Consider the following 14,043-nt stretch of genomic DNA (forward strand, 5'->3'; position numbering starts at 1 on the left):
CTAAAAATCTAGATTTCTGAGTTTCCATCATCATTGAGTTGCCAGTGTCGTCCCAGTGCCCAGCACACAGTAGATACTCAAAAGGAGCTTAATGCATGAATAAATCACTCTCTCAGGAGGGGCAGAGAAATAAAAGAAAAATATTGTTAAAGCCTAATTGCTGCAAAATAGAGGCATAGATGAAGACACAGTCTCAGACTTCCATCCCTTGTTAGCAGTCATGCATGTGAAAGTTCATGGGCTGGCGGTGCTAGTAGGTAGGTTAACACAGATCCTGCGCAATTTTACCATCACTTTGGTCAGTTCACACCTGTGAAACCTACTTTGACATCATCTCTATAGCTGAGTCAGACAGTTGAGAGAAGTGAAAACCAAGAGATGACTGTTTTAGTGACTCTTCCTGAAGCACTGCCGAGTTTCTCTCTGGAGTTTTTCTCTCTCAGAAAATTTAACACAACAGCTGCACCATTAGGCCAGAGCTGATTTTAGAGCTTTTATTTCTGTCCTGCTGTAGTTCACAGGGGCTTCCCTGGTGGCTCAGTGGTAAAGAATCTGCCTACCAATGCAGGAGACGGATTCAATCCCTGGGTTGGAAAGACATCCTGAAGAAGGAAATGGCAACCCACTCCAGTATTCTTGCCTCAGAAGTCCCATGGACAGAGGAGCCTGTTGGGCTACAGTTCATAGGGTTGCAAAAGTGTCAGATATGACTTGGTGACTAAAGAACACATGCCATTTTCCATTCCACACTTTCTGAGTAAATGTATCTCCAGTTGAATTTCCTGAGAACTGTGAGGCATTATTTCTCTTAATATATTTTGGCTTTTGGAGCACTTTGTTGTTCCTGTTCAGTCTTCCCCCACTCCCCTGCACCCCCACCGTGCCCTGCTATGCTGTCCCACTTTCTCTTCTTGCAGGGATTGTTTCCATCATCACCCTAACCAGGCTGGCGTGTGAGTGTTATATTTGCGTGATCCATGTCAGAGTGATCCATTTCCCCCAGGCCTGGAGAAGCATTCCTTGCATCTGGCTGTCCTCAATAGTGTGGTCAGGAGCATCTCTCCTGGGCTGGAACAACCACATCCTGGACATGCATGGACCAGGCTGCACTGGAGACTGGCCATCCAAGGACACCAGCCACTCATCCTTTGTGCTTTTCTTGTTTCTTGGCTGCCTGATGGTGTCATTGCTCATTGTCAAGGCCATATTCTCTTTTCCATTCAAAATGTGAGTCGAAGACTATGAACACCCCTCCCTCAAACTGTTCTGGGTAGACGGTTTCCCTCAGAAAAGAATCATACTCTTCTCCCACAGCTGGTGCAGCTCTCAGGGACTTCCAGCTTGATTAAATTTTGCACGGTGAGTTACTGTCTAAAAAAAAATCCATGAAGAATTTACTCTCTCTACGTCACTCTCTAAACCAGAAAAAGGAAGCAAAAGTGTTCTGAACAGACCCAATCAACAGTAACCCCCAAAACCCTATGTTCTCAAGCACTCTTAGAATTAAAAACCTCATAAAGGGGATTTCACACTTCCCATAATTTAATTCGCTGAATCTGCTCTGAAGAATGGTACAGATACTTTGTCTGGAAATCACTTTTTGAGTCATAAAAGACAAGAACTGACCATGGCAGGTTCCGTGTTAAGTGCTAACAAGAAGGAAGTCTAAAGTAACGGACAGGAACATGCTTCATATTCCAGTTTCTAACTTCAGTCATGTATGTTTTCCTTAATCATTGCCTTTTTCTACTCTTTTCTCCTCTCTCACCAAAATTCTCTAGTCTCCTGCTCAATCTGCCAAACCCCTCTAGCTTTCACCTCTTTAAAATCACTTAGTCACTTGTATTATTTTAAATCATGACCCATCATTCTCAACTTTCATATTCCAACATTTTTTGTGCACATTCGTTCTGAAAACAAAATTAAATCCCTGGTTCAATCCAGCTATGTGTTTTCTCCATGACTGTAGTCAATAAGATAAGCTGGAGAAAAACCACATAAGATTCCCAGCATCTGTACTCAGTAAGGAGTGAAACATTCTGTTATTATTGTCTAGTAATCTTTGGATCTCTGGGTGATCCACTCTGTGTGTGTCTGTGTGTGTTAAGTCACTTCAGTGGTGTCTAACTCTTGGTGACCCCATGAACTGTAGCCCCTCAGGCTCTTCTGTCTGAGGGATTTCCAAGGCAAGAATACTGGAGTGGATTGCCATACCCTCCTCCAGGAGATCTTCCCGACCCAGGGATTGAACCCAAACCTCTATGTCTCCTGCACTGGCTGGCAAATTCTTTACCACTAGCACAACCTGGGAAGCCCAATCTACTCTCTACTCAGTTGCTATTGCTATTACAAATCATCAGTTCTCATCTTACTCTCTTGTCCTACTATGCGCCAACCTCATTTTTATCAACAATCTTGCTTCTTATTTGTTGGGAAAAATAAAGTTATTATCATGAAATTCCTCAACTCCTTGCCTCCTTGTTCTAACTCAGGCTTCACTCTTTAGTTGCAAGGTAATGGGAAAGATCTCTCAGGACCAATCTGATCTGAGATTCTTGTTTTTTTCCCCACCCCCATTCTCTGCTTCAGGGACCTCTCTCAAGTAATAATTTTCTCTTTTACTTATATCCTCAATTTCTCCCTTACTACTGGCTCAATATCTCTAGCATGGTGGTTTAGTCACTAAGTCATGTCTGACTCCTGTGACCCCTTGCCAGGCTCCTCTGTCCATGGGATTCTCCAGGCAGGAATACTGGAGTGGGTTGCCATTTCCTTCTCCAAACTCTAGCATATAACCATGCAAATTTAATTCAAAATATATTCTCAACTCCCTCTAGCTTATCACCCTATTCTACTCCTCATCACTGTTAACTTAAAGAAAATTGATGCCACATCATCACTCAATAAGCATTTGGTTGACCAATAATTATTAAACATCTAAAATGTACCAATTGCTTGCTGTTATGGGCTGAATATCTGAATATCAGATATTCAGTGTGATGGTGTAGGAGATGGGGCCTTTGGTAGGTAAATAGGGACATACGAGAATGGGGTCATGAGGGTGGGGCCCTTGTGTGGTTATAAGTACCCTTATAAGAAGACAAAGAGAAGCCACCTCATTCTCTCTCTCCACTAACAGGAGAATATAGAGAGAATGTGCCCATCTACAGGCCAAGAAAAGAGGCCTCAGAATGAAAACCTTGCTGACAACTTGATCTTAGACTTCTCAGTCTCCAAGTCTGTGAGAAATGAGTTTCTATTGTTTAAGCCACTCAGTAATATGTTATGGAAGCCCAAGCAAAGACAATTACTAATCACTGAGGCTACACAGTGAATAAGGTTGAGCCACAGCCTCAGAAAACCTGCCATTTAGTAAATTCACATATTTGTTCCTCAACCCATTGCAAATTGGTGATTCCTTCTTCTACCACACTGTCACAGAAACTGCACTCATTAAGGTCACTGATGGTCTCCCACATGTTAGAGCCAATGGACACTTGTCAGGTTTTTTTTTCCTGGCATCTGTGGCATTGACACTTGTGACATTGTTGACAGCTCCCACTTAATTGTGAGTTTCTGCTCTCAATGTTTCTAGGACCCCTTTCTCTGCTATTTTTGGTACTGACTCTCTGGCCCCATCTTCTTGTCTCATTCGAGGGCTTCTTTCCCTTGGGCCTCTTTATTCTTGCTTTCCTCTTAATCCATTCACTTTATACTGCCACCAGATTAATTGTTCTCAAGGGCAAATTTTCTTACGTCACTCCCCAGAATAAGTCCTTTAAGGGTTCCATTGCCTTCATAATGAAAAATAAGGCCCCTGAGCTGACTCTCAGGTCCTGCATGGCCATCTCATTTTTCACACACCAGTCTTATCCAGTCTCATTTTTCCCACACATCGTCCCTTTAGCCACCTCGGGCTCCAGGCAACTGTAGTGTTTCTTATCCCCAGAAATTGACATGTTATTTTACCTCTTTGTCTTAGCGCATTTCCTTTCCTTGGAACCTTTTGTCTCTCCTGCTTGTCTCAGAAGGGCTGAGATCAGATCTACTTGCGATTACCTACCTCTGAATTGGTTCTCTCTCCTGTAGATTCCCGTAGCCCTCAGCAGTCCCCTCCCTCATGGCATGTATCACCTTTGGCAGCAGTATATTTATGTACTTGTCACCCTCACCGAATAGTGAACTTCTCAACAGCAGAGACCCAGTCTTATTTGTTTCTACATACATGAAATAGGGACAAGCAACTATTTTTGGAAAGAGTTACAGAGGGCATAGGAAGGAGAAGTGGTGGAAGTACAAAGAGGTGTGACCGGGTCTCTGCTGCCAAATCGGTAAACAAGTGTTAGGTGAAACATGTTGACAGAAACTGCCCACTTTGACCAGGCACCAAAGTAATCATTTCCATCAGTTATTTTATGACAGGAGGTCCCAATAAGGAACGTGCAACTAACAAGCCACTACCAACCGGAAGAATTTGGGAAAGGTCAAAAGGAGATGCCACATGTCCTACCACCTCCCAGAATCCTCCTCGCTGAAATTCATCTTGGCTGAGCAGTGTATGCACCCCAGGAATGACCCCAAGTCAGAGTGATTGGCCAGAGTCAACCGGAAAAGTAATCCCGTCGCCGAAACTGCAAGGCATGTGACAGAACAGTTCTCCTGTGTTCTTCTACCTTGCTGCTCTCTGCCTGGGCTTCTCTTCCCAATAAAATCTCTTGCTTTGTCAGCCCATGTCTCTGTGGACAATTCATTTCTGAGTGTTAAACAAGAGCCCACTCTCAGGCCCTGGAAGGGGTCCCCCTTCCTGCAACACAAGGATGTCAGTCAGCAGCAACTGCAGCCACCACACATTTATAATACTAATAGGAGGAACTTCTGTTACTGAGTCCAATATTGTTCTGCAAGCCACATGACATGTCAATAAATTGGGAGACAAGGTTTTGGGATGAGGAATTAATGACTTTATTTTGAAAGCCAGGAGTCCCAGAAGATCTCATACTAATGTCCTAGAGAACCATCTTGCTGGGGTCGGGATGCTAGCTTCTTTTATAGAACAAAGAGTGGGAGTATGAGGAGGTAAAGTAAAAAGGGCGTGTGTATGTGTGTGTGTGAAGTCACTTCAGTCGTGTTCAACTCTTTGCAACACTATGGACTGTAGCCCATCAGGCTCCTCTGTCCCTGGAATTCTCCAAACAAGAATACTGGAGTGGGTTGCCAAGACCTCCTCCAAGGGATCTTCCCACCCCAGGGATTGAAACCACGTCTCTTATGTCTCCTGCATTGGCAGGCAAGTTCTTTACCACTAGCACCACCTGGGAAGCCCCAAAAGGCCATAAGTTGCAAATATTTCCTGGTTTCAGCCAGACTCTGGGATGGGATGTGTAGGATATTCCCATTGAATACAATAACAATTCTAAGACCTACCAATAGAGGTTTGCACTTGTTAGGTAAAATTTTAAAATCAGAGTTTAATACATCAGAAAACATTTTATGTTTAGTAATGATAAGAAATACAAAGTTAGTAATTTATTTAAAATTCTTACTGCACTATGCAGATTATATCCATTATCTTTACAAAACTCCATGAAATAGATACTAATATTATTTTATTTATGGATTTATGAGCTAGGTTCAAAGGAGTTAAAATTTGCTTGCTTCAGGACACTTTGGTGCCTGGATTTGAACCTGGTTTGTTGTTGTGTATTTTCACCAACTGATATGTAATCTTGATACAAGGAAGAAAACTCAACCTAATTAAAGGGACGTTAGTAAGTATACCAAGCTGAAACTCTGCTAGGAAGTGTCTTGTCTGTCTCTGCTGCCCACATATCCCCAGATTGTAACACAAGTTGCCTCAGCTCATAAGGGCTCATTGAATATTTGTGGAATGAATTAATGTCCAAAATGCCTTAAAGAAACACATCTAGCTGCCTTCATGGAAGGTTCATGCAATTTGAATCTATGGATATTATACCGCATTGAAAGAGACTTATGTAGTAAAGTTAATAAGGATTATAATAAATAAAAGACATTAAATTCCAGGCTTAATTAGGTTGATTGAGCATTACCACCTAACTCCACATCAGCTAATAAGTAAAAAAAGAACAACCCAAATTAAATTAATCCAATTTTCCTAAATGTCAATCCAGATTAAGGGCCAAGCTTTTACTTAATATTCAACTTTATTTTCTCCCTACCCAGTTTTAAAGAGCCCTCTTGCAGCTCTTCCATTTCTAACTGCTGAGATGCCAGACACCGGCTAAAGACATATCTGCATTTGGGAGAGAAATGTGTTTAAGATCCATTGTGATGTCAAAGAAAAAAAGGGACAAGCCAAAGCAAAAAGTGACTTTTAACTTTTCTTCCATCATTTTTATAACCAATGATGAATCATTATCAGTGGGTAACAGTGACAGAACCAATGGGTCAAAGGTTGATGTAATCCAAGTTTATCCTTTACAGGAATGAATAACGGTAATGAACAATGGAACTTAAATCAGACGCCATTTAGACTATCATTAAAAGGACCATTTTGGAATTTCCCATTCTGTGTAATATTAACAGAACTTCTGTGATTCAGAAGGAAATCTGAATTGCTGTTGGACTCTTTGACCTCAGGGAGTAATTGAGCAAGACAGATTCTTTTAATTCAGTGGTTGCTTTATACAATGGAAAATCACTTGTGGCACAAGCTGTGTATCAGGCACCATCAACTTCTAACATGTCAGAAATTTTCACTTCAAATATATATTTTTTAATGACTGAATTTTCCAAAGCACATAATATATTTCTCAAGAAATAAAAAAAAAGACATCCTTAGCAGTTAAAATAACTTTGTTTCATACACATGTGTGAAATAGCTAGAAAATCTCGAATTTTCTGTAGTGTTGGGTCTTATTTAGTGTTATGTCAAATGTTTGTTCAATCAGATTTATCTAACAGACAATTCTAGGATGAAAAAGAAAATCAATTCCTTAATTTTATGTGAAACCAAAGACTGTTGCTCTATGTGTAACATGATAAAGAGGAGCTTCAGACAAAGTGTTGCTGAGCAAGCTCTAGAAGGTACCATTGCAAAGCAACACACAAGGGCTTCACTGGTGGCTCAGATGGTTAAAAGCAACACACACACACACACAAATGATGAATTTCAAGGTGATCAAGATTTATAGCTAATCATACATTAGCAATGGATGTACATGGTGAAGCCAGTGTTGATGGAAGATAGATGTCTCCATCTATTTCATTTCAAATATGAACATGGTAGGATTAGTCTCTCCTCCTAGTGATTGCTCATAATTTTCCAAGAATTCTAGATTTAGGAAAAAAGTTCCAGCAAAAACCAAACAAAGCTACATTTGAAGGAGAATGAAAGTAAGTGTAGAACTGTATTCATGAAATGTGTTATTTAATCTTCATTGCTTTTCAATAAATCCACTGCATAAATAGTGGTCAAAGCTACTGAAGAGGCCATTTTTTTCATGAGTCGTTATTTAGACTAAACATGGATTGTGAGGACTCAAGGATTTCTTTGATAATATAGGAAAGTAAGTGAATCATTTTATTTCCTAATTTTTATTTCTTGCATGACTATTCTACTGGTGTTGCATCTTCATAATTCATCATACTTGAAAAACTGCTAAATGATTCAGTTGGCTTATTGAAGAAGGAAGAACCAAAGAAAGAGTATTCACTAAATGAACTTTTTTGCTTTGTTTCTGAAGAAACAGATTTATTTTTTGTTTTCTCTGAATTGTTCCTTATTTCTGTATTTCTAAATCATATTTAAGTTAATACTCTAAGTTATGACAACATAAGATCATGTATAACAACAAAAACAAATTCCAACTGTCAGTGCAAATAAGCATGTCTATATAATCTAGAAAAGACAGACGTTCTCCACATAAAAATTTAAGTTGTTTGATTTCATACATTTCTTTAAAATTGAGTAATAGTTTGAAGGTATTCAGTGGAGATTTTAGGAGGAAAAAAAACTTTTCCAGGCCTTATCAATGATTCTGAAACTTTAGTATTTCTGTGAAAATTACTGACATTCTCAAAAGAAATGTAAAATCACATGATTTGGAAGAATAATGATTTCCTGTAAGATAATTAATGCATTTAACAAAGTATATCCAATGATTTAGAAATAATACAGAGGCCCAGAGATGTTAAAAATATGTCCAATGTCACATATTTAGTTTATAGTGAATCTTGGACTAGAGCTTTGCTTTTCTGATTCACAATCTAGTGTTCTAAATGAACTTTTAAACATCAAGTTTATCCCTGGTTTTGGAACATATAGTTTAAGAATGTTAATAAGTTGCTTCTGAAATGGAATAAACATGGCTTCATCTTTCTGTGAAACTGTTTCCTTTCTACCTTTAGGTATATAGATATTTAATTTATAATTAAGACTCTTTCTACCCTTCACTTAGTATGGCTTTAATAGCCTTAAAATATGATTAAAATAGTATGTTTTATATTATGACTTTTACCACAAATTTTTTTAAATTAAAAAATAAATTTAAAAAATCCTCAGAAGGTAATACTGGCATTTGAAGACTGGGAAATAAAACTGATTCATTTTGAACTCTTGAGAAAGCCCCCTTTGCTTATTTATACTTCTAGTTTCAGCAAGAAAATCTGAGCCCTGTGTTTGAGTAAGTTTCATCCAAATGATGAAAAGTACAATTAGTACTAATCCATTAGGCAAATTGTAACTTTTAGTCCCAGGTGTTAAGTCAATCCTTTCATGATTTCTATTAAGTGCTTTAAAGAAAAGTATGATTGTGACTTCTTGAGGTCTTTAGGGCCTTACTTTTTGAGAAGTGAAAGAGATCTTTGTCATTGTGCTTTTATATTTAGAATGATCTGACCTAACAGTGCTGTGGGAAAACTGCATTTTACAACTGAAAGTGACGGGTTATTTTTTCAATAATTACAATAAACTTGCAGAGAAATTCTACATTGGATTTGATTATAAGCTGATAAATATCTTCCATTAGTGAATTAAATGATAATGGAAACATGATTTTGTTCCTGTTTTGGTTACAGAGAAATCAAATATTTGCTACTTCAGGATCTTTTTATTACTTGCTAATGACATGAGGAATTTGTTCTAGTGACTCCAAGAAATTTACAGGGAAACATGTCCTGTATTCTGGAAGTAAGTGACCCATTCTGATGGTCTTCTCAAGTAGTCCAGGGGTCTCGGTGATCTGTAGCGCATAAGTAGGTAGGTACAACTGACAGCTATCAGCGTTCCAAAGAGAAAAAGTCCTCTATTTATCATCTGTAAAAAGAGAAAGAACTTTCCTTTTATTTGTTCAGAGATTAAAATCTTGAAAATAGACTTCATTCTTAAACAACATTGTTTCACTTTTCTATTTGTTCTTTAGTGTGAAACAGAGATTTCATTGCATGACCACTAGGTGAAGTCCTGCAATGGCTGGTAATTTGAAGCTTCCTGCCTTCCTCTCTCTCCTCTCTCTTCCCAGAAATTCCTGAATCCACATATTCTGTATAAAGAATTCTTAGCATTCAGTCTTTGTCCAGCCACAAAGAAATCCACAGTAGAAAAAAAAAAAAAAGAACTATGAACTCTGTCTTGGAAGAAGCCACAAGTGATTCAGTCGCTGCTCAGACCCTGCACGAAGTGTCCCTAAGAAGAGTGATGGGTCCAGTGAACCTCTGTGACTTGGAAGATGCACATTCAAAGACTTAAGCATCTTCACCATCTACAGTCCATCAACCATACAAGTGGAGGAGTCTAGCCTGGGTGGTGTGCGTTCCCGTATCATCCTGGCCTCTAACATTACACCCATTGTCCTACATTTAACTGCCTATTGCTATCTCTTTCCCCTTTGGACTTTTAGCTTTTTGAGGGCCAGGGACCTTATTTTATTCATCTCTGTATGAATAAATCTCTATTCATTCCAATCTAGTCTCTATACAGCAAAGTAATCTTTCTAAAATTCACACCTGAGACTACAAGTCTCCTCTGTCTTCTGATTTTCCTTAAAATAATATTCATGACGTTTCAGGTCCTACTTGCTATTCCAGCTCCTTCTCTTGTCGTTCTCACACATATGAGCTTCTTCCAGCTCCACCAAACACTTGCCGCTCTGAATGTCTGAGAGGGTTTTTCACCTTCCACCCTCCTTCCCCAGGTCTATGACCATCCTCCTCCAGGGCTGCCTCTCCACTGCGGGTCTCCATTTCCTGTACTAGTCTCTGAGCTATGCCAAGGGTAGGGACTCCCTCATGTTCATCCCCATGCCTAGCTCAGTGTCTACGTACTAAATAGAACTATTTATTTAGTGAATGAAGTTGTAACATTTCCACAGGGGAAGATCAGGAATCTGAATCTCCATTTAATAGCATCTGTGAGTTGACTGCCCAAAATTAATGTGGCATAGCATTACATTGGAATTAGATTGTGTTTTATAAGTGATTTGACTTTGTCCAACTGTTTTTATGTTAAAATCATAGAAATCTCAGCATTGGAAGGAATCTCATTGCATTCCTATCTTAAGTCATTGACAATCACTACAATACTTAGATGTTTTTCTCAAAGAACAAATATAATTTTGTATTACTGATTTTGTCTTTTTCAGAAATAGAATTATTTGTACTTGTTGTTCAGTTGCTAAGTTATGCCTGACTCTTTGCAACCCCATGGACTGCAGCATGCCAGGCTTCCCTGTCCTGCACTATCTCCCAGAGTTTGCTCAAACTGAAGTCCATTGAGTCAGTGATGCCATCCAACCATCTCACCCTCTGTCACCCTCTTCTCCTACCCTCAATCTTTTTCAGCATCAGGATCTTTTCTAATGAGTCAGCTTTTCACATCAGGTGCCAAAGTATTGGAGCTCTAGCTTTAGCAACAGGCCTTCGAAAGAATATTCAAACTAGTCAATCCTAAAGGATTTTGCCCAATTTTATAAATTAAACCCATAGGAATATTGCATGAAGAAAGTCAGCTGCTAAATAACAGTAAAAGGTCATGCTACTAAAATAAAGTAAAAAGTTTGGAAATATTAGCATCAGTTTCTTTTTTGAATTTCTTCTCTTCAAGAGTTGCCTCTTCTTTGTAATTTTGTTCATTAGGCATTCTGTCACCTGTGTAGCCAGGACATTTTTTATCAGAAGGCAAATGCTTGGTGTCTGTTTCGTTATTTCCGTGTTTGTCTGAGTTAAACATAACCATAACACTGTGAACTTCAACATATCAGATTACAAGTAAGTGTAACTTGTTCCCACCTTTCTCTGCCAGTGCCAGCGCAGCACTGCTTCATGGTATCTTATTCTGGAAAAGGTGACCTGTAGAAGTTTAAAAAGTATTCTTAAGTATTCTATAATGGCTAAACAGAAGATTAAAATGAGGAAAAGTCTTGAATCCAGACCTTACCATGGTATAAAGAGGAATAAAGGTAGATGGCATAACAGCATGAAGAAATCTCTCTATGTTCTTTTGGAAGATGAACCACCTTGAATTGACATGTGCTCGCATCTGTAATAATGTAAGGAGTCTCAAAGAATATCTTTTTAAAAGTACCTTTAATTGTTTACTACAACTTAGTGTCACTCTTCATTTCCATTCACCACAAAGGCAGACTCAAAGTAGTCAAATAAACTCTTGCTTCCTATCCATTTCAGTCATTTCCTTTTCGGCCAGTGTCAGAGGACAGTAACTTGAAAAGGTACACCAATTATGCAAACCCTGTTAGAACTCTATTTTGCTCCAGGGTCAATTCTATTTCAGCAAGTGTTTGCATGAATCTGTGAGTTGTCTGTGAGCCCAAAGATTTGATTAGTTTCTGTTATTTCCTGGTCAGTTTGCAACATTATTTTGGCAAGAAGAGATCTGTTTAAAGCTATGCCTCTAGGTTTATTCTATATTGAGGTTAAATCTTATGTTATAATTGTCTTGTTTTTAAGACAAGGCAAGATATCTCAATGAGAATTCCAGAAGCTTACAGAAGCTTACCTTCACCACAAAAGAAAAAATTTCGCTCAAGCTGAAGTCTACTTTATTTCTTTCTGTCTTCAGGAGAGATGGAAAATAGCTACACTCTTTCTAAAAATTTATCTTGTAAATTTTTTTCATTTGATTGAAAAACTATAACCATAGTCATTTACTGTGAGTTTTCATGTGACTGGCTCAAAATGGAATTGTGGTTTTCTTCTGAGTATTAATCTACTGACTGTGAATTTCTTTGGTGTTACATATTTCTTTCAGTACAAAACCCTTCAAAGACTATTTAATGCCACTTTAAGTTCACAGCTTATAATGTTAAGAATGGAATGTTAATCAATGTCTCTAAAATTTTCCAAATATATTAACTCATATCAAAAATATTTTTTCATTTAAACAGTGTATTACTAACTCTACTAAATGTCTAAGGCTTGAGCTTATGAATGATCAGATATTGAAACCAGACACTTTTTTGTTTTTGTTACCTCCTAAATGTCTCTGAAATATAGATGAAGATGGTGTGTGGGGGTCATTATCACTGTCTCTGCCTTCATATCTCAACCATGTAAAAAGGAATGCCCTGTGTGTGTGTGTTTTCTTTTGGCACCTATTCTTTTTTTTTTTTTTTTTTTTGGCACCTATTCTTACACAGCATGCATGAGATGGAGCTGGAACAAAGAAAAATTAAAGAATCTTTGTTAGAATATCATTGCATGATCTTATTGAAAATAACAAAACCTTCTCACTTACCTCTATGTAATTGTACATGGATAGGTCTGAAATTGCATGGTCATCTGGAATTCTAAATCTTGAGAATTCTGGAAGACACATACCTAGAATCCAAGTTAAATAAGATATCTTTCCCAAAACAGTCTGTAAAAAAATGGGCTGAACTCTATACAGTTCAAATTAAACGGTGTATTCTCTACCAGTGTTCTCTCTAACCTTATAAAACTGCCAAAGCTGTATGACCAACAATCTATGAATACTGAGCAATAACACATGGACGTTTCCCATCACCTAGTTTAATAAAGCTTATGATAAAGACTATGAAATATACTAGATTAGTAAATCATTATTTTTTACTTCACAAATGGAAAGCAGTTCATATAAATGACTTTAAAGTGATTCCAGATCCTTAGATGTTGCTACTCTCCTTTTTGTTCTTCCTTGCTACCCCATGTAAATTTGTTTCATTTGAACTTAAGTCACTTGTTTCTGTAGTGTAGTGGTTATCACATTCGCCTCACATGTGAAATGTCCCTGATTCTAAACCAGGCGGAAACATACTTCTCTTTGGGCTTCCCTGGTGGCCCAGACAGTAAAGAGTCTGCCTGCAATGCAGGAGATCTGGGCTTGATCCCTGGGTCAGGAAGATCCCCTGGAGAAGGGAATGGCTATCTGCTTCAGTATTCTTACCTGGGAAATCCCATGGACAGAGGAGCCTAGAGGGATACAGTTATGGGGTCACAAAAAGTCAGACATGAGTGAGCAACTAACACTCACCTCAACTCACTTTGTTAGCTTAAACATCAGCTCCTCCATTATTCTCTTGTCTCCCAGAGGAAGGCCCCATGTTTTACTCATGCTTGAAAACTTAAATTGATATATGGTAAATACTGAATAAATATTTGATAAAGTAATGATTAATGTAACTGCACAGGGCCAAACAACTCCCATTTTGGGGAAGCCATTTCTAAAGTCAGAGAGTGCACATGAGTACAAGTCCCAGCTTCATCACTTACTAGCTACTTGGCTTTGGGCAAGTTAGTTAAGCTTAAATTTCCTAAGTTGTAAACTCTAAGCTTGAATTTCCTCAGTTGTAAACCAGGGACAAGAATAGTACCTATGTCCCACGTTTTTCATGAGATAATACATTAAAAAAACACTGCAAGATCCCCAACACATATTACATGTTCAGTGATGTTATTGTTGTGATAATTAGTTTTGTCTTCAATTTCTTATAACTAAAACCAGTATTGACAGTATGTTCTGCTATATAAGCTCTCAGTCTATCTCCACTATTGTCATCACATGCTAACCAATCACACAATGGCTAAGAA

The 14,043-nt window shown here is 38.3% G+C and overlaps 2 protein-coding genes across 2 annotated transcripts in view; one reads left to right on the forward strand and one right to left on the reverse strand.

Annotated features, from left to right (window-relative positions):
* Nucleotides 1–220: 220 nt before the first annotated feature.
* On the forward strand, nt 221–6,468 carry OPN3 (opsin 3). The gene is given in 4 exon segments (XM_065937130.1): nt 221–257; nt 918–1,175; nt 1,178–1,227; nt 6,163–6,468. Coding segments are annotated over 4 exon segments (651 nt in total).
* The window catches only part of KMO (kynurenine 3-monooxygenase), a 65,057-nt gene continuing 56,488 nt past the window's right edge, over nt 5,475–14,043 (reverse strand). The window contains 5 exon segments of the mRNA XM_065935647.1: nt 5,475–9,155; nt 9,158–9,295; nt 11,266–11,325; nt 11,414–11,515; nt 12,731–12,813. Coding sequence (XP_065791719.1) covers nt 9,093–9,155; nt 9,158–9,295; nt 11,266–11,325; nt 11,414–11,515; nt 12,731–12,813 — 446 coding nt within the window. The 3' untranslated portion in view covers nt 5,475–9,092.

This window comes from Muntiacus reevesi, chromosome 5 (assembly GCF_963930625.1).
Source record: "Muntiacus reevesi chromosome 5, mMunRee1.1, whole genome shotgun sequence".
NCBI lineage: Eukaryota > Metazoa > Chordata > Mammalia > Artiodactyla > Cervidae > Muntiacus > Muntiacus reevesi.